Source organism: Brienomyrus brachyistius, chromosome 9, assembly GCF_023856365.1.
Source record: "Brienomyrus brachyistius isolate T26 chromosome 9, BBRACH_0.4, whole genome shotgun sequence".
In the NCBI taxonomy this organism is placed as follows: domain Eukaryota; kingdom Metazoa; phylum Chordata; class Actinopteri; order Osteoglossiformes; family Mormyridae; genus Brienomyrus; species Brienomyrus brachyistius.
Genome location: NC_064541.1, coordinates 1689778 through 1716737, shown reverse-complemented (window position 1 = coordinate 1716737; position 26960 = coordinate 1689778). Strand labels below are relative to the sequence as shown.

At 41.7% G+C, this 26960-nt stretch overlaps 2 protein-coding genes and 1 long non-coding RNA gene across 6 annotated transcripts; 1 reads left to right on the top strand and 2 right to left on the bottom strand.

The window, feature by feature from the left end:
- Positions 1 to 421: 421 nt before the first annotated feature.
- LOC125748928 (uncharacterized) lies at positions 422 to 7376 on the bottom strand. Its single transcript, XM_049025653.1, has 4 exons — positions 6913 to 7376; positions 6011 to 6343; positions 4579 to 4881; positions 422 to 2534 (listed from the first exon to the last, which is right to left on the bottom strand). Exons 1-4 carry the CDS (start codon positions 6956 to 6958, stop codon positions 2431 to 2433), a joined length of 786 nt encoding a protein of 261 aa, XP_048881610.1. The 5' UTR covers positions 6959 to 7376; the 3' UTR covers positions 422 to 2430.
- An 8437-nt stretch (positions 7377 to 15813) lies between these two features.
- Positions 15814 to 21602, top strand: LOC125748923 (meiotic recombination protein REC8 homolog). 2 transcript variants are annotated; one of them, XM_049025638.1, is made up of 18 exons: positions 15814 to 15867; positions 17102 to 17170; positions 17603 to 17745; positions 17843 to 17918; positions 17998 to 18118; positions 18369 to 18426; positions 18509 to 18576; positions 18651 to 18726; positions 19054 to 19120; positions 19202 to 19340; positions 19708 to 19818; positions 19991 to 20057; positions 20406 to 20488; positions 20609 to 20657; positions 20787 to 20856; positions 21059 to 21169; positions 21257 to 21363; positions 21478 to 21602. In XM_049025638.1, exons 3-18 carry the CDS (start codon positions 17613 to 17615, stop codon positions 21561 to 21563), a joined length of 1422 nt encoding a protein of 473 aa, XP_048881595.1. In that variant the 5' UTR covers positions 15814 to 15867; positions 17102 to 17170; positions 17603 to 17612; the 3' UTR covers positions 21564 to 21602. The 2 variants fall into 2 exon arrangements, with proteins under 2 accessions (XP_048881595.1, XP_048881594.1); XM_049025637.1 differs by lacking the exon at positions 15814 to 15867 and adding an exon at positions 15894 to 16154.
- On the bottom strand, positions 19163 to 24726 carry LOC125748931 (uncharacterized). Of its 3 annotated transcripts, XR_007399714.1 has the most exons (4): positions 23803 to 24726; positions 22080 to 22229; positions 20533 to 21896; positions 19163 to 19295 (listed from the first exon to the last, which is right to left on the bottom strand). It is a non-coding gene; the product is annotated as an uncharacterized LOC125748931 (long non-coding RNA). The 3 variants fall into 3 exon arrangements; XR_007399712.1 differs by having other exon boundaries at positions 20533 to 22229; XR_007399713.1 differs by lacking the exon at positions 22080 to 22229.
- Between the last annotated feature and the right edge of the window lie 2234 nt (positions 24727 to 26960).

Below are 26960 nucleotides of genomic sequence, written 5' to 3'. Positions count from 1 at the left end.
GTTTATGAATTTAGAAACCATACATGCACATTGTATATATTAATCAGACTGTGTGTGACCATTGCCTTAACTGTGTGTGTATCTACTGTATGTATGAGAGCTGTTGAAAGTCAGAGACAAATTCCCTGTGGGTGTGAACATACTTTGCAAATAACCCAGAATCTGACATTTACTGTGTGTTTTACAGCAGTATTTTGGGTTGGGCTCCTAGCCTGGTCGTGTGCATGGACTCCACATCAATTTACATGTTCAGCTTACACAATGGGAACAACCTTATGAAAAAGTACTTTTACAACAAAGGAGATTACAGTAGAGCAGAGGCACAGCGCACTTCATGCTCTCTCTTCTTACACACCTTGTATTTTTCCATTTTGCAGTAAAGGTCAGTCTTTGCATGACAACAATGAAGACAATGGCTCAATTAAACACAAGCAACTTTACTAAAGAATTCAACTCATAATAAATACATTGCTGAAAATCCAAGAAGCCAAAGTTGATGCATTGATAATATTACAGATTTGTTACAATTTGTATTAATATTGCCAGCATAGTGTAAAATTATTTAATTTGATACAATATACATCTGCTGTGTCAATACATAGGTGTAAAGAATCAATAGCACTGTACTCAGTACTAGGGGCATGTCAGACTAGTTGAATTTCCCCAGCCTTCTTTATTTGAACAGTATTAGATTAGGTTACCCGCCCCCACACACACAGAAGGAGAAAGTCATTTGTGGATCAGAGTATGTATTTCCTTTAATACAAAATGATATTTACAGTTACATCAAATGGCAGTTTATTTGTAAAAACGCTGAGGTCTATTTCGCATAACTCTTCAAGTGTTTTTTTTCCACTTACGCGTCGGATGGGAGAATAGACCTGACAGTGAGCAGTTCTTGTTTGCTGTTCTCCTCCTTACTCACAAACTTGCCGCCATATTCTGTGAGCTGGTATAACAGCCAGAACGAAAATGAATATCACTGGCTCAGAAAATGCTTGCTGAGTTCATGCAAAAACCTTGAAAAGAAATAGTCACTAAATTTGCAAAGCTTGCTAAGTTGTGTTATACGAAAATGACATCTTGGTGTAACAGTAAAGTTGGTGTTGATTATTTTGCATAACCGCACACCTCGAAGTGGTTTATCCTGCTCATATCACGTACAGCTAACAAACAAACTATTATGGTTAATTTTTCAGAATAAAATTAATCCAATTAGCACGTCATAATTGTCACGCTCGGCTGGAATCGCTGGGCGAACGAGTGGTCACTCGGGCAGGCAGACGGACAAAAAGTAGGCAGACAGGCGGAATACGCGGACTTAATGGGAGAACAGGGACTAGCAAACATCAGACGCCAACTAACATCAATGACAGACCAGGAAGCAGGCCAAGACATGGACTGAAATAGACAGGACTGATTGAAAATAATCGGACACAGCTGGGTACTATCAGGGAAGCACACGTGGATAATCAGGGGGGCGTGGCACACACGAGGATCGTACGAGCCGGGTATGACAATAATGTTCCAATGTGCTCTTAAAAATATAGTCCCTATAAGGATAAAACTGCTGGTCAGCAGCAAATCCGTGAAGTTACAATAGAAAGCATCAACAGACTTGCAACAGACGTAAAATTATGCTGATAATGACTGATTTATGAATTAAAATGTCACGCAGATTCTTATATTAACATGTTTAATAAAACATTAAAACGCATTATCATAAAACTATTATTAGGCTGTCGGAACCACCTGTGCGGTTACAGGAAAATAATCAACACCCACGTGACGTCTCTGGTCTGACCACGGTATAAATATAGGCGATTAACTTGCGATTATGATATTGACATCGAACATCGCGCAGACCTCTTATAAAATGAGACATCACTCATTGCTGCAAAAGAATAACTTAAAAAACTGCACTGAAATTAAAGTCAAGAGATGCAACAGCATATATCAGTTATTATGCCATGTGCGGCTGTTTTTATTTTAGCAACGCTTTGACCTTCAGAATGAATAAACTACAACTTATCCAACAGAGAGTTCACAGCTAACTATATTACTGCTAAATAATATTTTAAAATACCTTGTTCAATTTATTTAAATTTTATACACATCCACGAATATTACCCTCTCCAAATACAGACACACTGAGGAATCCAATCCATCACAGCTGCCTCTTAAATGATAACAGGCCAAGCAATGACTTTGTGCTTTTGATCACATGGAGACAGGTGAATTATCACTGAGATAACTCATTGTTATTATATTGTCAATGCCATTTCTAATGGAAAACCTTCAATGCTAGTTTCCTTATTTTGATTTTGTCACATTGATATAAATGTAACACATGATGGTTGTTAACCCCGAGCAATGAAAGCAGCTTAATTACAGCATCAGCGCGTATAGCAGGGAATCCCTTGCCTGTGCTCACTTTGCCTTGTAAAACCACACAATACCAATGGCTATGGTTACCACAAACAGGACCCCACACAGCAGGGACAGGTCCAGCAGCCACGGGCAGATCATCTCATCTGAAATGACATTGCGGTTTTAGGAAGGAACACTTCATTGGATAATATCACTGTCAATTACATTGTTGGATAATATCACTGTCACGTTATTGGATAATATCACTGTCACGTTATTGGATAATATAACTGTCACATTATTGGATAATATCATTGTCACATTACTGGATAATATAACTGTCACGTTATTGGATAATATCACTGTCACGTTATTGGATAATATAACTGTCACATTATTGGATAATATCACTGTCACATTACTGGATAATATAACTGTCACCCATCCATCCATCCATTTTCCAAACCGCTTATCCTACTGGGTCGCGGGGGATCCGGAGCCTATCCCGGAATCAATGGGCACGAGGCAGGGAACAACCCAGGATGGGGGGCCAGCCCATCGCAGGGCACACTCACACACCATTCACTCTCACATGCACACCTATGGGCAATTTAGCGACTCCAATTAGCCTCAGCATGTTTTTGGACTGTGGGGGGAAACCGGAGTACCCGGAGGAAACCCCACGACGACATGGGGAGAACATGCAAACTCCACACACATGTGACCCAGGCGGAGACTCGAACCCGGGTCCCAGAGGTGTGAGGCAACAGTGCTAACCACTGCACCACCATGCCACCCCTATAACTGTCACATTATTGGATAATATCACTGTCACGTTATTGGATAATATTACTGTCATATTACTGGATAATATAACTGTCACGTTATTGGATAATATCACTGTCACATTACTGGATAATATCACTGTCACTCCCAGTATTAGATAATACCGCTCTGGCACAGGGGTCTCAAACTACTGGCCTGAGGGCTACATATGGCCTTCAACATGTTTTTATTTTACTATTATTTTACTAATCTAACTCTTTAGTAAAGACTCAAAGTCTTTACTATAGTGTATTTCAAATCTTTACTAGTGCTGAATCATTTAGCGGTTTCACAGTAAAATTCCCGACACTTAGTATTACCATTTAATGATCATTAAAACTTGCCAATAGTTTGTCAGTTATGTAGTAATGAAGCTTTCAGTGTTACCTCCTCTTGTAATAGTGGAAGAGTGCAGTGGAAGCGGCACTTTTTTGCCTCAGCCTGAGAGCTAAATACCCATTTGCTAAGAACGACCAAGACCAAAGTTGGCAACCCTGTACATGTATTTGTCTGAAGTTCAGTAAATAGTCGAACTCTTATGGGATGTGGTTTACATAGGTATTGCCTATGTTATTTATTATTTTAATGTTTTTGCATACAAAAAGTGAGTAGTGCTGCTACATATCGGTGATTTTCAATGTAGAACTCAGTGAAATGATTGCATTTTGTGCATCAATACTTTTTAAACATTTTCTGAATGTTTTATTCACACCGCGATCATACCGATGAGGATGGAGCCTACAGACTTACAGTGCAGCACTGACCGCAAAGCAAAGCTGAGGGATGCAAACAGAAACCCAGACATGATTACACAATTTTCTGAGACAGTTACCCTCTTCTATGATAGTCGTCCAATCAGCTCAAGAGATTAATGTGTCTGATGGCCTTATCCAGGCCATTCTCAGAGTGTCCACTGTCAACTCCCTCAGTGCAAATGTCACTCATCTTACTCTGCAGGATCACCGCCAGTCATAACCAATATACAAAAAACTGACCAGGTCACCAGAATGTCCTGAATATTATTAATAATTGTATAAATGTAAAATTTCAAGCTGAAAAAGATGGGACACATTCTTTTTTGCATGTGATTTCTCACTTGACCCACTTGAACAGTGGCCCCCAGGTAATTTGAGTTTGAGACCCCAGCTCTAGCAGGAGGGACAGTTAGACAGCTAATGATATCCTCATACTAATTATGACTCCATAAAGTGACTTTAATGTAAGGTGCACATAGCTGGATGTTTTACTGGTAAAATACCATCTATTGATACTTGAAGCATAGATGCTGATGCACTCATTCCATGAGACGAATGCCCAACTTCACACACTAATCATGATTATAAAATCACAGCAGTTAAATGGTTACACTCTAAGTGTCCTTACCGCGCTGCAGTGTGACTTCACGTCGACTTATTGAAAGTCTGTCTTTGTGCTGACTGACACAGACCACGCAAACACTCTGCTTTCCCAAAGAATAAGACATCATGGCTGATCGAACATAAACACCATGGCTGTTTACGGCTTCCCCCGTCTTGCTGTCCATCAGTGATGTGTCTGTGTCATCTACCATCCTCAAACGCGGCCCATCCCAGTCCAAACCCACGTCCCTCATCATACAGAGTATGTCTGCTGTGCCATCCGGTTTGTGACTGACAAACAGCTGCAAGTTCGGGTCTCTCCTGGGGTCTGTGATGATTAGACAATGAAAGGAAATGAAGGGTTTAGTTAGAGACTAATTTCAAGCAAGAATTCAGTTGGAATGGAATTTAATGATGAAATGAAGAACTAAACAAGTTCATGGTTTATCGATCAGGGTTATTTATGTGTTATTTACGCAAACGGCATAAAAAACACCAAATACTGCACTTCCTACTCTGATCCTCTTATTTACCCCTATATATAAACTGCGGACCGTTTATACATCTCGTTTAGGAATGTTATGTCTGAATTTATGCTTTTCAGAATGAGACAAGTCTTGAAAGCTACAGAGAGACATAATCTGCCCTAAATTATATCTTTGGGTGGGTGACACAATTTCTATAATTCTAGGCTTATTTAAGGTGATATTTAACAAAATCTAAAAGTAGCAGTATAAAAGAAGTATACTTTGTAGATCAAGTTATAAATATGAATCATGGTTGTAATTATAGAAAGAAGCTAATTCTGATCCGGACCATATTCACGAATCATATTTTACATTCTGAGGGATTTTTTTTAATAATTAACTGCGAAATGCCAACTTTAAAATGAAACATATTATGACGGCTGCCTTTTTGGCGAATTACCCAACTCTATTTGTAATTACGCTAATTACAAATATTACGCCACACACACATTTCAATTATATTTTCGTGTTCCTATACTCTGTTAACCTATAACAGCATTAACGACGCATATTTACTTATTGTGAAACGAATAAAGATTACAAGGAGGCCTCAAAGTCAAAGGGTTTAACTTTCGTTCATTTCTTTTTTCCCGTATATATGGTCTCATTTAAGACTTTTAACCACTTTAATTTATTTTAACCTCTATCATAATGATTTTAATTGTAATTTTTGGTGTGAGGTAATGACAGATTTGTATTATTTCTTATTTGAGGATGTCATGTGAGTTAAGTTACAAGTAACGTTGCGATCGTAATAGAAATTTTACAGCTTTTCATCATGCTCGTTTCTCTATTCGGGCGCTCGGTGAGGAAGGTGTCAGACGGTCCGAAAACACCAAGAAAAACGGACTATTTCATTGGTTTTTAGTATAATCCCTCATTTTCATGCCCTAAGCACACACCTTGTGCCCCGATTGTCTCCAGACTTACCTGTTACAGTCAGAAGAGTTACTGACCCGGTAGATATTTTTGAATCTTCATGCACCACTGGGAAATATTGTCCGGAATCTTCAACTGTCACATTGCTGATAGTAAGAGAGACTTCGGTGGTGCCCTCGGGTATCTGTCCGCTGTATCGGCCAAGCTTTGTGCTGTAAGAGCTGAAATAAGCAACGAGCTCTACCCGACCATCCGGCATCATTCGGTACCAGCTAACACGCAAAAAAACGTCCGAAATTTTGTTGTAGGTGCTTCGGAGGGTCACACTGCTCCCAAATATCCCGGAAACCGTCGGAATGTCGTCCGCCGAAACTTTAAGAATTACTGAAAAACAGGAAAATATAATAGATCAGTTTCAATGTACATACTGTGTTTCGAAAAACTTTAGTAATAAAATAGTAATAAAATATAGTAGTCTATTATAACTGATTGATCTCATTATATAAATAACAAAATAAATACATTTAAAACCGCTGAAATCAATTATCCGTATGGAGTATAAACGTTTATTTTATACAATGCGTGGAATGCGTCAGGAATGTTGATACATAATTAAAATGCACTAATCTGATGGATTAATTAAACTTAAATTATAACTAGAAAAGAAAACGTAAAATGGTCGCTTTAATAATACGTTAGTGCAATAAGGTTGTAATTCGGATAACAAAAATTAGCAGTATTTATAGTAAGTTTATTTCATATTAAACAACAAAGGTCCACATCAAAAACCACACAAAAAAAGAAAAATAATGAAAAATACCACAATGAATGAATAAATAAATAAAAAATATAAATAAATGACAAACAAACGTGATAGTAGTAAATAGTAGAACATATAAATATATGATAGTAGAATTAATGTCATATTTGACATACAAATTCAAGATACTCACAAATAGTAGTAAAGATGATGAACCCGGCGACGGGAAATGAAACCATATTGTAAAAAATATTAATTGTATAATATAATTTTTGTCTTATTACTCAGTGAATATTCAGAATCCAAAAAAAATCTAAGTCACAGGTTGTCTGTGCAAATATGTGCGCTAGAATGAGTTCGCTGATCCTTTTGCCTGTGAAATTTTCTTGCGAATATTTTGGGGTAATTATTAAAGTTTCAGTAGGTCTATAATTTACACTGAAAATAAAAAGCGTCATGTCCGAAAAACTAGCATCACGTCCAAGTCCAGAAAGTCAACGGTGCCCACTGTGCAGGTACTTTGAGAGTCACAGGGCGTGTGTGTGTCGCTTAAAGGTGCGTCTTTCTGCAGCAGCAAACCTGCATGCGATTTACCGCCCTTAGCACTAAATTTTCCATTGGTAGCCTATAACTGCGGCAAGATTGTTTGAGGTGGTTTCGAGTCTACCGTACACAGCCAGTCGGACGTACATTTCTCAGAAACGCTTGGCCATTACGCCCACTTATCTGGGTTAACCATCTTTTTAAATTCATATGTGGTTTCTACAGTCCGCCAGCATGTTAAAACAAAGTTCAAAAGTTAGTTGTAAATAGCAGTGTCATTTCCACAGAGGTTTGTTTGTGAAAAGCAATAGGTGTCCGCTTGCTTGAACATTGTAGCAAAGTAATATTGCTCTTTATAACATAGTGCATATATTTTCGAATGTTCAAAACTTGCAGATGAGGTGACACAGCTATGAAGGAGGAAATATCTGAAAGACATCTTTATAATACCGTGGAGATTATATGCCGTTTATTGACGAATCAATAATTATTATTCAGACAGGCCTGTTTTTGATTGTGCTTTACTTGTCATACCAGTAACTTCCATTCCATTCTCATGTATAGGTTGAGTTCAGCAAAAGTGGGAAATCATGGGAGATTTAGGTTTTGCCCTAAGCTACTATAAAAAAAAATCAACAACCAATGAAAACAATCAGTGCTAAAGTTATGCTACAATATGGCTTGATCTTCAACAAATGTTTTCATTGGTGTAATTTGTTTATGATTGTGTTCAGAATGACAAGAAACGCTGAGTAGCGCAACCGCACGGCAAGTGGACCGACAAACGAAATTATGCTACAGGCATATACTGGGGAATATTGTTTAAGATGTTGTGTTTTAGTAAAAGAGGGCTGGAGATTGTTTTAAAAATAAAGCACATTTTAGAAAAGTATATATATTAGTTTTTGCTTTGCTTTTGTCTTGAGTGCTGTCACTTTTGCTGAAGGCACTAGTAAAAGTGGGACAGGACTTTTCAGGTAAATTGGGACACGTTTTTACACGCAAATAATGTAGCTAGATCGAGGGCATCCAGATCGTCGATCGCGATCGACCAGCGTAAAAGGAGAATGCACTTCATTTCATTTGTGGCGAACAGGTCAATTGCGATCGGTCGAAAAGGTCGGCAAAATATACCAAGGGATGTTTCATGGAAATTTAAAGACAAACAAGAAGTGAAAAAGAAAACAATAACTCATTTGAAGTAGTTGGATCTTGTGAACAAATGTTCCAATGAATTTATTTATGGCTTGGTTTCTTGGTAAAAAAAAATGCAATTAAAGTGTATGTGACCTCTATACAAAAAACCACTGTGCCACTTTGTAGAAGACCTGTCCCACTTCACCTGAGCAAGCTCAAGAAATGAAAGGTGTCTCTCTATACATGTTTAATTCCATTCAACTCTTAAATATTACATAGTTTAAATGTCCACGAAAAACTTTTTAATTAGACATGCAGCTAATAGGAAAAAATATTAGTTTGAACAAATGGCTTTCATTAGATTTTTCTAAACCATTTACCAAAAAGAGTCCCACTTTTGCACAGTTCACGCTATATAAATAGCAATATCTCCAAGCAGGAAACCATAAAAATGAAATACGTCAGTAGAGACATTTTCTGCAATAACACTGCATAACAAAGCTTTTGCTTCTTGAACACTGTTGGCTGTTTCTTATAGATTTTTTTTTAGATTTCACGATGTGCGCAGTCACGAAAATCATGCACATCCAAATTTGCCCATCACGTACCAAGTGCTCCAATGTACAGCACTTTCTGTCAGCTATGGTTGATTTAAAGTGCTTTATAAATAAAGATGATGATGATGATGATGATGATGATGATGATGATGATGATGACCATTTCATCGAAATCTTCAGATTTTTCATTTTGTTTTCTTATGTTTGTGTCCAAAAAAAATTGTTTCTGCAAAACACCTATCAACAATGTTTTGTACAGTCTGGGAATGTCCAGGCATGGAATCAGGCCAGGTTGGAAGCTGTAATGTGGAAGTTTGCAGCCTGGGCATGCCTGGGTAGTCCGGAGCCAGCTTGACACTGCTTCAGTAGGCTATAGAAGTGTTCATTGGGTTAATATAGACCTGAGGGTTCTGTACCAATATTCTGGAACTGCACATGCGCAGAAAGGCTTGATAGCACGTCCCGATAGGTAGCTCAACTCGTCAGAACACCGGCAAAGTGTAGCGTGGAGCCGTGGAAACCCAGAAGCCCAGGAACGAATTTAAATGAGCTCAGCCTTTGCTAACAGCACTTTGGGCGGTGTTTCGCGTATGCTACATTTCTTCCAAGCGGCTTGCTATTACGGCGAATACTTTTTTATTTCGAGTCGTGCCATCCAAATTAAAGCCTGTGTTTCCTTGTTTGCCCATTCTTCCATTTTACTTTTTATATTTTTGTTTCTACTGCTTTTTATTTCGTTTTTCGCTGTTCGCTGTGTGTTTCAAAAGATGACGATTGTATTATGCGTTTCAGCGGCAGGCTATTTGCATAACCACTCGGTAGCAGATACGTTTGCCAGTCCCACCCCAAAGTACCTAAGTACCAAAGAAGTCCCCAAGTTGGTTTGGCACTTTTGGTACTGGAACTTTCGGTACTGGTACTCGACCGGAAGTCAATGGAAAAACGAAAGTACCGTACTTTATGCGGTAAAAAAGCGCTCCCTTTGTGTCCAACCTACATGTACGCAAGACGGAAAAAAACACTTGCATTTTCAAATTGCATACCAAAGGTTCTGGTTGATCTGCTAGTATTTTAAGAGTAGCCTATAAGGATCTCTGGGCTTGTGCAGGTTACCCATTAATATAAATATAAATATAACTTAACATTATATTATACTATGGGGGCGGCATGGTGGTGCAGTGGTTAGCACTGTTGCCTCACACCTCTGGGACCCGGGTTCGATTGCCCGTAGGTGTACATGTGCGAGTGAATGGTGTGTGAGTGTGCCCTGCGATGGGCTGGCCCCCCATCCTGGGTTGTTCCCTGCCTCGTGCCCATTGCTTCCGGGATAGGCTCCGGACTCCCTACGACCTAGTAGGATAAGCGGTTTGGAAAATGGATGGATATTGTATTACATTATATTATATTATAGCATTAAAAACACCATTAACACACTGAGAAATTCAAACATATTCCGTTAAATATTACTGCCATCGTTTAGTGATATATATGGTAATACAGCATATTTTATAGGCCTACGTTGTAATTTTAAAATAACCACTAAAATCGCAACGACCTGAATTTTAATTTGCCTATTAACTATGGTTAACAAATTAAGATTTTGATTCGAGTGTTACAGAAATCCATCCAGAGAACAACCCAGAACGGGGCGCTAACCCACCACAAGACACTCACACACGGGCAGCTTGGTCACTCCAACTCGATCACCCCAGCATGTTTTTGGACTGTGGGACTATGACGCACGGAGAACAGGCAAACTCCAAACACGTCCATGGCGGACACTTGAAATCTTCATGGTCCCGCAAGTAGTTCTAACCATGCCACACCATGCTGCCCCAGCTACACAAATAATTTCTTACAATCAATGTCATTACTTGAAAAATAAATTAGAGGCAATCGTATTAAAATAAACATGAATTATTAATTATTCAACTTGTTTTAATACCTGTTGTTACGGTATATAATCGCCTTACAAAAGAAGTTTATAAACGGCACTTAAACAAAAATAAAGAAAATCAGTTTTACAAATTAGCAAAAAAAAAAATTCCTAATTGAATACCTACAATAGTATAGAATATGTAACAATAGAAAATTTAAGCCTAGTTACTCTAACAAGAAAAGACTTGGCTCCATAGCGCTCATACGCGTACCAAAAACATATTAACACTAAATTGTTCAAATATCAGCGGGTTATTGACGGCGTGAGCTTCTTTGCCTTGTAGTTCACTGGTAAATTATTCCAGTAAGATCATTTGTCAAACATGCCTCAGTTTTCTGTTGAAGCCCTAAAACAACTCATTTCAATTATAGTTTACATGATTTATTTTTTTGCTCTGGAAACTTCCAGATGTTCAAAACAATTTCTGCATGGCAAGTTCTGCTTAACCAAAGAATTTATAAGTTAATTGTCTTAGAATTTTAAATATTAATTTACAACTTAATCCTAAAAATATTACCCAGAGGAACTTGCTCACAGTGCTAAAATCTATTTATTTATTTGTTTTCTTTTTGCTGTTTTTAAACCGCTACTTGTTGCTGGGTATACATGTATTTCATGTTGAGTTATATAGCTATATGCTACACGTTCTGTATTGTCATACTTAAAGGGGCTGGTCATCATATTTTTGAATAAAAGTTTAAAAACCGAATTCACTTTGGTTTCACTTAATGAATTCTGCCAGAATTCATTTAAATAAAGAAAATTTAAAAAGCTTTACTGTAACCTGGCACAAGTTGGGAACTGTCATAATTCAGAGGAGTGGATGCATCTGGTAGTTGACTACGGGGTCTGTGAGGGAAAATTGTCATAGTAACGGCGAGCAGCCCGTGAGAAGCGGGGAACGGAGAATCCTGCTCTTCTCCTGTTTGTGATACTTTGAGTTAATATTATGCAGTACTTAACCACATTAGGATATCAGTGATGCGCATTGCACTGTCAGCACAAACTGGATGTAACAATAGAATAATAGGTTCATGTAGTCATTATGTACGCACTTAGTAAGCAAGATTGGTGGTGGTCAGAAGAGAGGAAATGCAAGCTTTCATGGACATGCTATATCGTGACCAATCATGCTGAAGATTTTGCAGGTTGGGGGGGGGGGCTTTTGAGAGTATATATAACGGGTCACTTTTCTTTTGGGGGTGTGCAAGCACCCAGGTTATGCGGAGGACTCTGTGACGTTTGCATAGTTTCACTAATAAAGAGGATTTTACCTTACCAACCCTGAGTTTCGGACTCAGTTTTTCTGCTTGGAGTGAAGGCACAGACGGTCACTCGAAGTTATTTTTTTATTTTTAAGTAGGCCTATTACAAATTAATCTGTACTACAAGTAAGTACTACAAATACACCATTTTGTTTTTCTTCATTCAATAACAACACAGAACTGGAAAAAATAGCGTTTACATAATAAACAATCACCTCATATAAATTATATCCGATTATGCATTTAGTCTAGCTGCTAACAGAGAGTGTTTGCACTGCGCGCACCCTGTGCTCAAAAGTTGAGTTCAATTCAAATCATTTTAATTACCCAAAAGGGGCAATTAAAAGACACATAGAGTAGCACAGCAGCCATATAAACAACAATAAGCGCAGACATACACACATACAAGACATTGATGCTATGTGATCTGATAAAGTTTAAGTAAAAAGGTATGTGTTTGATACCGAATCACCGATGTTGGGAGTTGAGGAGCTGGACAGCGCTGGGGACAAAGGATGTCCTTCGCCTCTGTGTTCTGCCACTTGTTAGATGATCACTGGCCAGCTCTTGTGATTGTAATAGGCGGCTGCAGCACAGACGAGTACTATTACGCTGTTTCTGGATTGGACGAGCGCAGTGAACAGATAGACAGATCCCTGGAACAGGTGAAGGAAAGCTGAACAAAGAAAAAACAACGACTTCACGAAGGATGAGATGCACTCGACAAGTTGACTGAAGTTTTCCAGGCCCTGGGTGACTAGGTGCATGAAAGCGGAAAGGGTGACTTTCCATGGATCGTTTTCATGATCCCAGTTTTTTTGTTCATTTGTTCCACCGCGAACATCGCAGCGCTTCAGTAACTGGGCAAGGCACGGTTTCATGGCATTTATCAGCCATACGAATGCCGGGCAGACGGCCAGACGCAGGTTTAGGATGGCCAAAAGTAAGAGGGAGACGGATTTAGCCGCACAGCGGAGAGTCAGTTCCACATGGCGTATTGTTCGAGCTGAAAATTGAGAAAGAAACGAAACATTTCTGTCAGTTGAAGTAATCAGACCTTAGATGAATATTCGCGTACTCTGAATCCCGTTCCTATAAGTCAATCTGATTGAATAATATACACATATGTAGTAAGTGCATATAAGTCCTTCCAGACATAACACATTTTCAGGCTTTGCAGAATAAAACAGTATTTATTACCGGTAAATCAGTGAATCGCATAAGCAAAACTTCGTTTTAGTCACTGAAAGGGATACTCTCGATTCACGCAGTAAATTGTCCCTTGTAACATTTTAGTATAGGCCTATATGCTCTTAAAGCACGGTTTTGTGAGCTTTCTTTCTTACCATCAATCACTATAACGATCAGACAAGCGACCCATATTGATATATTTATCGCATCCATCACGACCTTCCGCGATTATGCTTCGGGAACGGGGAATTCTTTCCTTTCGATACATCAGAAATGAAACCGAAAGACGCTATCCTACATTCATAAGGATCGGTCACTGTCCTGCCCCTTCTTCGTGATGTCTCGTCTGAACAATATTCTTTTGAAGTCAGCCTCATCAGTTTCTTTGTATTTGGTTTTCTATTGCCCTTTTGTTTTAGTGTTTTTCACTTAGCATGATTCCGTATTTAGGTTTTCCCCGCTTCTGCTGTTATATTATTCTTGCGTATTCTTACAGTCCTAGTGCTTCCTATAGTGTTGCTATCCTAGCGTTTTACTGTGTTTCTTAGTTTACAGTTTTTACTTGCCTCCCAGTTTCTGTGTTCATTCAGTGTTATTGATTACATCTCTTGCTTGTTGCCCTGCGCCTTTTGGTTAATTGGTTAATTTGGTACTCTGCTTGGTTTCTAGTCCTGCTCCCTACTCCATGGTTATGTATCCTCAAGATTCTTGTAATTAGTTCTTGTTTTCCCCATTTATTTATTTTTTTGACCCCTTGTGGTCCTGTTATTTTTCAGATTTTTCCTAACGTGTGTTTCTCCAGTAAACCCCTGTCGTTTTGTAGCTGCTACAGAGCAATAAATGCTCTGTGTTTGTGTAGTTCTCAACGTAGAAAATAGCAGCGACAATGCATATTATATATAACGCACCCGGATTACATGACCAAATAAACCATTTAACATTAACTTCACAGTTAGCTTACTACAACCTTACGTTGACCTTTCGCCAGTTTAACAAGCAACAGTAAATAATTATATTAAAGTAGGCCTAATACATGATGTCACGATCGCCGGTGATTAAAGCGGTGATCGCTCGGGTAGGCGAGCAAGGAACAGGCAAACAGGCGGAATACGGGGTAAACTGGGGATTTATTGAGGGCAAGGGCAGGACGGAACACTGGCATCGACGAACATCAATGACGGATCGGGAACAAAGGCAAGACCTCGACTGAAATACAGGGCGAAAACCGACATATTAACACAGACACTGCAATACTTAAATATGCAAACCACGGCAATCATACGAGAAAGTACACGAACCCGTAGGCAGCAAATACAAGTTGCATGTTTATCTTAATGTTCGCTAAATAAACGTTCACTGCGTCCGAGGGACTCATTTACCGTTATCAGTATATAGATATATATCCCAACGTAAAACGCACAGTCATATAATGCATATATGTCAACTAACAGGTATATGAATACGCATAACTAAAATGCATGGCCCGGTATACCGGCTATTCTCTCTCGATAGGAATTAGTCACATTACAAAAAAGGAAAGGAAAGGCATAACGGCGATGACGTTATGCTTACGCTTCGTCTCAGTTAAGTTTCCTATTGGTTGCGTATCCGATGACGTGGTCCCATAGCAACGGGAAATTGACTCGCAGGACACTGCTGAACAGAATAAACCAGCTTCGCTTAGGCGCGGGTGTTCTATATTGCATTTGTTGTCATCAGTGGTATTGATTGGTGTGAAATACAGAAATAATAGTACTAGCTCCAAACAATATTAAAACATATTAATATGTTGGTATAACAATGGTACACAAACAGCAACCCGAAAAGGACAAATTAAGAACATCCCGAAAAGAGGCTATTCACATAGCCCGAATGCAGAGATAACTTTATAGTCCTCATTAGAAACACCGACATTGCATTCATTTAGAAAAGAGTCCTGGAAGAAAAAAGCGTAAAAGGCGCCAACAACGCAACTGGTTTCTGTTAATTTCATAACATTATCGAGGCAGGGGCTCGAAGCTGCCGCTCCCTCAAACAGGGTGAATGGCGGTTTAGTGAAAATGGTGTTTCCAGAAAAACAGCTGCCGTTGAGCAGGTTGTGTAAAACGACACATATATAGGGAGACATAGCGATATAAAGCTTGTCATAACTAATATAGGAAAATATATTATACTCCCCAAATACTCCGCTCTTTTTAGCTACGCTACTGCCCAACACTGCTAATCGCAGCCTCAAGTTGCCCAAGTGTATGTGTGTATGGACGAAGCGCCCCCCAGCCGTATGCCCAATGCTGCCTGTGATAGGCTCCATGCCCTCGCAGCCCCGACCAGTGCACGCGGTTGTAGAAGCTATGGCTACCACTGTAACTCCGTGTGATCGTATCACTGGGGTAAATGAGCAGGGGACATAGCATGATTGGACAGTTTGGTTTCCAAAGCATATCTCTGAAGTCCGATTCGCTGGGGTAGAGTGTAGGGGGCCAGCGTCTATAAAAACCTCATGGAAACAGAAGCAGGTTATAAGACCGTTTTTTAGTTTTTTTAAGCTTTACGTACTATATATTTTCAGTCTATTTCCTTCACGTCTGGAACTTTATTTCTTACATATTTAACTGCAAGGATTTTTAAAATGTATTACGTTAGTGCTGAACATTTTTATTCATTTTAAAATAATTATTTGACAATATAAAATATCCCAAGGGAGTAACTATTAATTAATAAATTATTTGTGTCAGACAAGAAGGAGAATGTTTTATTATCCTAATGTTTTACAACGACATACCGGCTGTTTTTCTACTATATGGTGAGCCTTCAAGGTCTTTTTGAACCTTAAAGAAATAATAGTGCTTTAGGTATGCGGTGGCGCGGTGGTTATCCTTGTTGCCTTATGCTGTCTGGGATCAGGGGTTCGAGTCTCTTAAGTGTCTCTGTGGGGAGTTTGCATGCATGTTCTCCCCGTGTCGCTGTGGGGTTTCCTCTAGATACTCCGGATCCCCCCCAGTCCAAAAACATTCTGAGGCTAATTGGAGTTACCTAATTGCCAATAGGTGGGAGTGTGTCCTGCGATGAGTTGGCGCCCCATCCTGAATTGTTCTCTGCCTTGCGCCCATCAATTGCACAATTAATAATCTGTAGATATCACAGGCAACATTTTATAGATATTAAGAACATTTTCCATATTAAAGCGATTAGTTAATATTTAATACTTTACACATTGTTCGTGGGCTGCTATCACAGTCAAAAACCGCTACCTGCTGTTCAGTCATAATAGTAACAGCGGGTATATGGATCGAGTAACGCCAATAGCATAATTTTTACAGTTAAAATAATTCGACTGCAGCGATTGAATGCTATAATTTTAACAGTGACACTTTCTGTATGCATAATCACTAATGTCCGTGTTTATCTCGGGCTTAATCAAACCAGAAATTAAATTGTTACGGTTAGATACGATTTGTAAAGCGGATGCAGACTATAGTATCAGTGATTAAGTAAAAGGTATTCTTCACCTCGTGTTTATGCTTCGGTTCGTCGACTGTATTTAATTGTGTGTGTGTACGTGTGTGTATAAACGAAGTTCTTTTTGATCATTGCACACACACACACACACACACACACACACACACACACACACACACACACACACACACACACACACACAAGGATAAAATGTTATCCCAAGGATGATGCGGCCATCCACACACGCTTTTCGGGTGAATTACTAAGCTGTCGGTCTCTTTCGTCCGTCAGGCTAGCGGCTACGAAGGGGATCAAAATAACCCGCAGGGATTATCTCAGCGTGAACATCCAGCGCACATGGTAACGTAAAACTGTACAAATGCCTGTCAGAGTGGGCGGTACGTTTCAGTTTATTAATGTGTGAATACAGAAAGTACAGTGTAATGGAATGTCAGTGTAGTCAGGTAACCATGTAATATGTACAAATTATGTATGATGCATAATGATAATAATAATCCAAATTATTATTATTATTGTGTGCAATCATATATATCACAATGGGCATATTTGGGGGGGGGGGGGGGGGGGTTGTAACCGCCAAAAAATTAAAACCGACTAATACATATACTCCCAATGATCATGTCTCCCCCTAAATGGGTATTGACCTCAACCCCCCCAATGTTCAAACCTAAGTTACACCCTTGTATACTGAAGGTTGTGTCTTACTTGTTACAGTATAAATGTCTGGATTGCAATTATGACGAGATTCATTGACACCTTGTCTGTTGACAGCAATGACATCATGGATTACGTGCTGGTCCGGGCCTCACCTATCCACCCTGGGCTGCCCCGACCCCGTTTCTCCCTGTACCTGTCGTCCCAGCTGCAGTTTGGCATCATCATGGTCTACCACCAGCAGTGTGTCATTCTGCTGGGTAAGCATTGGGTCAGCACAGACGATGCAGCCCAGTCAGCACAGGGAAGCAGTGAAACGGGGCCCACAGTGATACTCACTGGCATCTGCCGTTCCAGATGAGATCCATGAGACCATTGACAGACTGCTGCGCAGCCAGAAGGTGTCCAGGATTGACCTGGTGGAATCTGACAGGTCCAAGCTCAGAGGTTAATGCGCTCCCTGGGGACAGGCCGACCTGCAGCCACGACTGAAGCTCTGTCTGCTCCCGCAGGCTTGTGCTGGCGCATCCTGACTGCTTAGCTGCCTTGGAGGAGACAGAGAGGGCGCTGGACCCCTTCTTTGGGATGATGAGACTCTCCTATGAGCTGCCAAGCCCCAACACGCTGATAGAGGTATGTGGGAATGCTTGGGCTCCAGTCTGACAAGGCGTGGAGGAGTAAGTGCTGGGCCTGGCAATGCACACGGATGCCTTCAGACATGGCACTCAGCACCTGAGTTATTTAGAGCTGGTTTGCTGGGGCTGTACTCTTCACAATTGCCTTAATGACCCTGGAGATGGTACTAATGCTCTTAAGTACTGATGATCTAAAAGCATTAGTTTGCTGCAAGGTCGATCTGACCTGACCTGTCTGTCGTTCTTAGCAATGGGGGATGAAGGAGCCCCCCGCTAAACCTGTCAGTCCCGAAATTCCCACGGACGGTGAGTAAAGTCGCGAGGCCCCAGGCGACTCCATTCCTGTTTCTCCTCTTCTCCCTGCCATATTCTGATTTGTCCCCCCCAGGCATTACCGCCTCCCCCGAATCCATCACTCTGAGAGAGGGTGAGGTCGTACCGGTTTCGGAAATTCAGGTACCTCTATGAACCCGCCCCTCCCCCCCAGCCCCTCCCTGCGGCACCCCGCTAACCCCCCGCCCTGCCCACAGTTCGAGGGCGTGGAGCTGCCAGAGGCGCTGGACATCGTCGACATGCTGTTAGAGCAGCGGGACGACTTTCCCACAGGTCAGCGGGGGTGGGAATCATGGTCCAGCATTCTGGGCTTATGATGGAATTTTCTTAAAAATAACAGGCTGTGTCACTGCCGTGCCACACATACACAGCTCATTGCATATTTATAGTGTAGTATCTTCAGTGCCTGTACCGATCATCAAAATCGTATTGAACATGTTGATATTCTTGAACCTGCATATGCTTATCAGTCTGAGATATCAGAGGTGGGTTTTTGGGGGTATTTTGGGCACGAGTCCATTTTGCCACTAGTCTGTTAGGACACGTGACAGCAGGGGTGGGAGAGCCAATCAGGCATTAAGGCGGGGCCTTGTCTTCCAGAGGAAAGAAGGGACATTGTGCGAGAGGAGCTGAGGGAGCAGCCCCTCGCCGGGGTTTCCGTCGAGCAGTGAGTAACTGTCGAATAGTCTGTTGATACACCAAACACTGCAGATGTGATAGCAATGACTACAGCACCCCCTTCTGGCAGACTCAGGGTCACAGACGAGGACAGCATGCTGCTGCAGGTTGAGGAGACAGTCCTTCCGGCTCCGGAGGAGAGGGCAGCCTCGCCCATCACTGTGCTGAGGCCCCAAAGGGGAGAAAGAAAAAGAGAGATTGGGAGGCGTGTAAGGATGGGAGTTTCTGTAGGATGGGGAGGTTTTCACGAAGCCAGATTTCTTGCTTAGCTGGATAACTTAGTCTGAGCTGGATGTATCTTTAAGTTTGTTCATTTACATTTAGCCCAGACTACCTTAAATCCAACAAGTTATCTGGCAAAGCAAGAAATCCTGGTTTGTGGGGAACGGTGGGTTGACACCATATATCCATGTTATGCCTGGATAACTCCTGCAAAGCCGGGTTGTTTTGGAGGGTCACTGGGTGGGAGTGTGGTCTCATGCCCTCAAGGTTTTGGGTAACTGTGCATGTGCCCCATGAAGGATTGGCTCCCCACCCAGGGCGTACCCCTGACCTGGCTCATTCTGCGTGTAACAGCAACCATCACGCAGGCCGAGGGTGCCCCCCTTCGCGGACGAGCAGATGCAGATCCCTAGGGAGAGGCTGCTGAGGCAGATGGCCACACCCATGATGGAGACCAGGCAGCCGGTGAGAGCTAAACACGCCACGACGCACTGACTCAGCCTTAACGTGGGGACCCTGCTGTATCACCTGGGGCCGCTGACTTGCTTAACATGGAGACCCCGGCGTATTGCTCGGGCCTGCTGTCACTGGCACCTTGTGGGTTGGGTGTGTGAGTCTAACCATCTGTGTGCCGCAGCCTGAGATAGTGCTGCCCTCACGGAGAACAGTGCCCCCAGCAGAGCTTCTCAGCAACCCCTGCTTACGTGAGTCACACGCCGGGTTCTGTGAACACCCTAATCAGACACCCCCAATAAAGGAGAAAGGCACAATGAACCCAAACCCCTCCTCCTGGATTCTGTAACTTTTGGCTGTGCACTGGGGGGCAGTCTCCTCTCGATAAGGGAAGACTCCACATTACAAACAGGCCTGGATGAGCAAGGCAATTGGAACACTCATTAGAGTCAGTTCAGAGTTTTAGAAACATCTAGGACTCATCACAACCACATCCCAGGAAAGCAGAGATCACCAAACACCATGGTATACCACACACACGGCTGTTCTGTGAGCCTGTCACTCTGATTAACCATTCTTCCGGACATCTCTCCATTCAGCTCTGCATCCAGACATCCTGCCTTCCTGGGAACGGGGTGCCATCATTGGTGTGGTAGAAGAGAGGGAGATAGAGATGGAAGAGGTGAGGGGGTCTGTGCCCAGAGGGCTGCCGCCTGGCCCACGTACCCCTGTCCATGGTGCAGCTCCCAGTCTGTGTGACACCCCAGGTGAGAGAGGCTGATCTCTGCTCTCTCGTTTCCAGATCCCGCGAGCAGCAGCAGAGCCGGCTCTGGTCCCTGCTGATGTATCAGGTGAGACCTGTACTGCTGTTTATCTGCATGTCGCTGTGACTGGCTGCAGAGGCAGGGGGTGGGTGGGCACAACCTTCCTCTCCACTCCAGTCGCTAAGTAAAAAGTCACCATGGTTACTGCCATTCCAGAACCGACCGAGCTGCTGCTGGAGGTGTCAGACAGGGACACGTCTCACACCGTCCCGTCTGTGAGTCGAGGGTGAGAGAGCGCTGGGAGCAGGAGGAAAAAGGGGAAATGGAGGTCCAAGTCAGATCAGGAGATCAGGAGGAGCGTAGGGACAGGAGGAGGAGGCAGGCGGTTATGGGAGGGAACTAGTCCTCGGGGTGACCCAGCATGAGCCTAGTTGACAGTCAAACTGACAATCCCAAGTGATGCTGACTCCCTGGGTCCTCCTATAAAGGTCCCCAGCAGCAGAGGTTTTCACCTCCCTGGAGGAGATAAGAGAGGAGGGAGTGCTCCTTCCAGAAGGAGAGGCCAAGGAGTGGATGGTGACTGCGGAGGGCCTGCTTGAGTAACTCTCGTCGTCTTCTCGCTCTTGTCCTGGGAAATGTGACTCCTTTAGATCTCGTGCCACCCTCACGCCCCATCATTCTCCCAGACAGGTGCAGGAACCCCTGGAGGAGTTTGGCTCGGTGACCTTCCACTCGCTGCTGCCTCCTGGTGCTGATCGCAGAGACGTAGCCAGGTTCTTCTATTCCTTGTTAGGTGAGGAAAAGGCTTGGAAGCTGCAGTATTTTTGCTCTCGTGAATATTAAGGATTTACACAGTTGGATTGCATGGAAGTTACCGGTAACAGAGAGCGCTGCTCCGCTTTGGTAGAACTGGTGACGGCAGGAAAGCTGAGCGTGGAACAGGAGCAGCCTTACGGTTCCATCGTCATCTCAGCAGGGCCGCTCTACAAGTGACAGGTCGCGGACGCAGAGGGGCATCGCCACCGTCCACTGAGCGTCCTGCTTGGGGTCATAGCAGTTCCAGTTAATCCAGTGACACCCCAAACCTACCTGCTGTTATTTGAATTGTAGTTGTTGCAACACTGCAAAAATGTATTTGTTGACCTCATGGATTTCCTCAGATTTTTGAGATGGTTCTTTCTATACAGCAATAAACTGCTATAAGTTTCTATACATAAAGACCTCCCCAGCTGCATCTCTCTGATAGGGCTGATATCTAAGATTACTTTGTTCCGAAGCCGCCGCGGTCTGTCCTGTCAGGGCCCCTCCATCCTGCTCAGGCTGCTCCTAAATTTGGAAATAGGTATTAGGGATGGTAAGATTCACTGACTCGCATCAGTGCACATTAAACTTCATGAAATGATTGCCCCAATTTAACAAGTGGGCACCAGGTACAATCTGGATTCATCTTTGCATCGGTAAAAGATTATTTAGAATTGTCACCAATAATTTTATATTTAGACTGATTACCCTCTGTACGCTCTTTCTCAAATGCTCTCTCTCATCTCCAGTTCTCCATTGCCGTCAGGGGCCAGTTCACCCCAGGTCCCTCAGCCAAATCTTGTGCAGTTGGAGGCGTGTACAATGATCCATTATTGCATTGAATCAAGTTGAATCGCGCTGCGCCGAAATAGGGGTGAATCATATTGTGTTGCGTTAGTAGTTGCTTCATTTGTATCTCTAATGCATCGGATCGTTGGACATGCATCAAGATTGTATCACCTCAGTGATGAAGATACGTGTCCCTAATCGGTACAGATCAGGGGGTCATATTGCAGAAACTTATTATTGTAAGTTAGGAACATTGACTTAAAAGTTGTTCATCTCTAATGACTTTTTCATAAATCAGGTTCTAACCCTAGTTACCATGGTTACCACACTATTAAGGCAGGATCTGCAAGTTATGAAGTTTGTGTAGTATGGCCCGGCCAGAACCTCTCCTCCCTGCTGAAATGCTCCATCTGACTGCCTTTAAGTTTTTATAGGAAACCAAATTTCTATCCATCTAATCCCACAAGTTTTCCCATCCCCTTCATGTCCCACAAGTTTTATTGTATATTTCACGTGTTTTAAAACTGATTTTAATCACCTTAACTAAACCTACAGTCCCAGTTATATGCAAATACAGCAAGACTATGTTGGAATAAGTACATCAGACTGTGTCACCTTTTAGGATCGGCACGTGTGGTCAGACGTCCACATGCGGCTTTGGCTGTGTGTCGGCGGAGTGTCCCGTTAAGTTTTGCTACTTAGTAGCACATTTGCCAAAGTTGAACTTTAAAAGAATTCTGGGTGATGCTAAAAGTCAATAAATACACTGGAGGAAAAGAATTTCATTCCACACATACAGTACTTCTATTAATGTTATCCTCAGTCAATATTTATATATATAAAGACCATGTCAGCAATGCTCGATTTGAGTGACAACTGCAGACAGATATCAGGCATGAAAACACAGTGGATGGATAATCCTGCAATTCAATGTTTGTCATTTGCTTAAGCCTACAGAGCAGGAAATAAAATATCACTATCTGCTGGCAGAGGCTGAAAGCCTTAATATGCTATTTATCAGCACATTCCACTGAAACTCAAACTGGAATAAGTTAATATTGAATAACTGGCTTGGGTCTGGCTTTCCACCATTTCTGTCTCATTTGCAGTCACATTTGATGTTATTATTCATTTGATGTTATTGTTCAACCCTAATGTGTCCCAAAAGAATTGATACCAGCTTACAGTTAGTGTGTCAGAATTCAGGCCAGTGAGAGAGATGCCAGGCTGAGAACAATCACATTTGGCTGAGGGTCATGTGCCCTGCATCACCGTCCTCACAGACCCAGAAAAGTGCTGTCCTTCTGGGCTTGGCGCCAATGTACAGGGACTTTGGAATGCTCCTCTCTGCCTTGTCCTCCATGAGACACACATACAGCTAAGAGCGTGGGTTTCTGAGGGGGTTGTAGCACAGGGTCAGCCAGCGCGCAGCGCCCCTGGAACTAGGGAGTAAAGGCCTATCTCAAGGGCCCAAAGACATGTGACTAGGCTGGGTCACAGCCTTAATACCTTATTTTCGAGTTGTTTATTTCATGTATGTATATAGTAAGTGGGGCCTTCATATGGACGTAAAATGATGAAAAGAGGAATATATATTTCCACACTTTAAGACAGAAACGTGGAAATAAAGCAAGTATCTTACCTCGTTGATAGCATTTGAGCCTCCAGCGCTAAACGTGCGTCTGAGCACCGACCCAAGCCTGAACCACGTTCAGCACAAAATCTTCTTATACTCCTTGCAGAAAAACCCCTTGATTCCTCGAAATGGTGTAACATCCTTGTAGAAATTTCAGTGGACGACAATCCTAGCTTCACCATTTGTAATATGGTATCAGTGTATGGCTCCCAAGTCATTATAATATATATCCGAAAGACGTGTTGTTGGCTAAGACTACCTGTCCTGCTTCGTTCCGCTGTACGTGTGTGCTCAGGATGTTGAAAGTAACGCCACTTGTGCTCGTGCACACACGCACGGTTTTTACGTAACACCCGGTGCCAGAAAACGATAAAACGCGTTCTGGTCAACTTCAGTTTTTATTGTGGATATTTTAAAGGAAATTGTAAAAAATGGTTTGTTTTCTGATATTTTGACTTTGGACTTTATAACAAATCATCTGTCGTTTTTGTTTTGTTAATTACTGATTCAAAAACGAAAATAGAATGGCCAAAATATACACGGACCAGTTTCCAAGTCTGTGCGCAAAAATCCTGCAAAAATGAAAAATAAAATGAAATAGCTCCATTTGCATTTTAATTGTCCACTCATGTATGAGTCGGATGTCAAAAATGTTAAAATAAAATCAAAAACCCTTTTTGACTTTTCATTTCCTACTTTGCCTTTTCATTTTCAAGTTCACTACATGCAAATATATGTTAGTCGGAGCGGGGTGGTGGACGAAGCTACGGATCACTGCTGCGCATTCTCAGTGCGTTTGCGGATTCCGTTGTCTTCGTGTTTCAACCTTGTCGCGCAAACTAATGGCAAAGTCATACGTGGCTTATGTTGGCCAGACTACCATGTTTTGAGCTAGGTAGTTATCTGGCCCAGGCTAATTTCAGTGTTATTAGAGTGGCATGCCTGCTGTGTACTATGCATTTCATATTTGTCTTACCTAAGATGAATAAGACTTCCGCATTCCATTTGGAACTATGGCTTCTTAGTCAAATATGTGTGAACAATTGATCAATGTGTCATGCAACCAGTTTACTCTTACAAATGAAAAATCACATTTTAGCCAGGTATTTCCACCATTTTCAAAAAGGAAGACTTTCTTATACGAAATAAATATACGTTGTATAGTGCAAATCTTTTATTCATACGTTATATTGTATTTCCAAAATATCTTGTAAAAACTGCATAATGTGCCGAGCAAACATTGCCTTCTAGCGGTGCTGCGAATAAGAAGCTAACTTAAGCCGCGAAGTAAGACACTGCGAATAAAAAGCTAAACGAATCAGAAGCTGCACATAAGTAGCTAAATTAAGCCGCGTGTGACTTTGCCATTAGTTTGAACTTGAAAATGAAAAGACAAAGTAGGAAATGAGAAGGCAAAAAGGATTTTTAATTTTATTGTTTAATTTTTCACGTCTGACTCATACATGACTGGAAAATAATGTAAATGGTGGAATTTCATTTTAATTTATATTTTTGCAGGATTTTTGCGCAGACTTTGGAAACTAAATGGCAAACTTTACTTCTTATCATTTTCATTTTATTTTTTGCAGAAAATACCTCCCGTAGTAATGTGCACTATTTACTACATTTACATTTACTATCATTACATTCATAACTAGATGCAGTCCGAATGACAATGTATTCCGAGTTCGGCCCCATTGCCCCTCCCCATCTCAGCCCTGCTCCTCCCACAGCCCTAATCTCTACAGTTTCTAGCCCCCCTACACACTCTCCCTAACTCTACAAAAAAATCAGTATTTAAAGCCAACTTTTGTGTGTCTCAGTGTAATCAGGTTCAGGTAATTTGACTTCCTCTACCAGTCGCTGGAGGATGGGCTCCACCTGTGAGCCTGGTTCCTCCCAAGGTTTCTTCCTACTAGGAACTTTTTCTTGCCACTGTTGTCTCTGGCTTGTTCATTGGGGGCTTATGGGAGATAATGTAATCAACTGTCTTTTACAGCTGCTGCTGCTTCATTTATCTCGGAAACAGTTACAGATTTTCATCCATGTAATGTTTTTGTGAAGTGGTAATAAGACCCATTAAATTATTTTTAGGTTATGTTCACAAGGTCAAATGTCATCTGCAGCCGCTCTTGCCTTTGCAGCCACTAAGCAGCATTGACTCAAATTTGTTGCAAGATTTAAATACTACCAGAATAATAACCATAAAATATGTCTGCAAAGTCTAGAAAAGATTCACTGAATACTTTTTGATAGTGTCTGCAGTGACAGTGGATTGGTCCTAAATCCATTCCATTCATCCATTTTAACCCAGACTGGCATCCTCATTACTTGGAAATATTGACTCCACCTCTAGAGGCTGGTTTACTCCTTTACTCCCAATAGTCATCGAGCCGTTTGCTGTGCATGAACCACATCTTTTTACTGCTTTGCCATCTGCCACAACCAAAGCACGTTTCACTCCTTTTTCCCAGCATGTGGTCTCGATGCATGCAGCATACAGATCTTACAGGGCTTGCTAATCTCCATGTTCTGATGTGTGAATAAGGCGTTTCAGAGCATGAGAGGGACAGTAAATCTACCTTAAAGTTGGAACAGCACTCACAGTGAAATAACATTTTTCAGGATAGGCTGCCTCCTGCAGGACCTCAACTGAACAACAGGAGTCCTAACTGGTATTTGTACCTTGTGGTGACCTGCTGACTATATGACAGCTTGTTCCCGGTGCTTCTCCAAAACCTGCAGATCACAGGGAAGTCACTGCTCCATCTCACAGAGCAGTTAGAGTCTTCCTTCATGCCCAGAACATAAGAACTCCTTGGAAGCCATCACAGATCTTCCTTACAAATATTTTTCCATTCCCCATTCCTCAGTATTACACCAGAAGTAAAATTCACTTTCTTAAATTTTACTTTTATATATTTCCTGTTTTTAAACTTAAAGTCATGGCAATAAAGATGTCAACAGACGAGAGCATCAAGTTATTCACCAGGACAATGTGCAAACCTCAGAGAGGTACACCAGGTTCTCTGACACATTTGCAGGCAAATGCAAGCGTTTCCATCACCTTTTACAAAAAGGATGGTAAAATCTCAGCCCCAACAGTCAACAGCCACACTTTGACAAGATAGCATCCCTTTATATTGCCGTTAAAGCCAGGACAA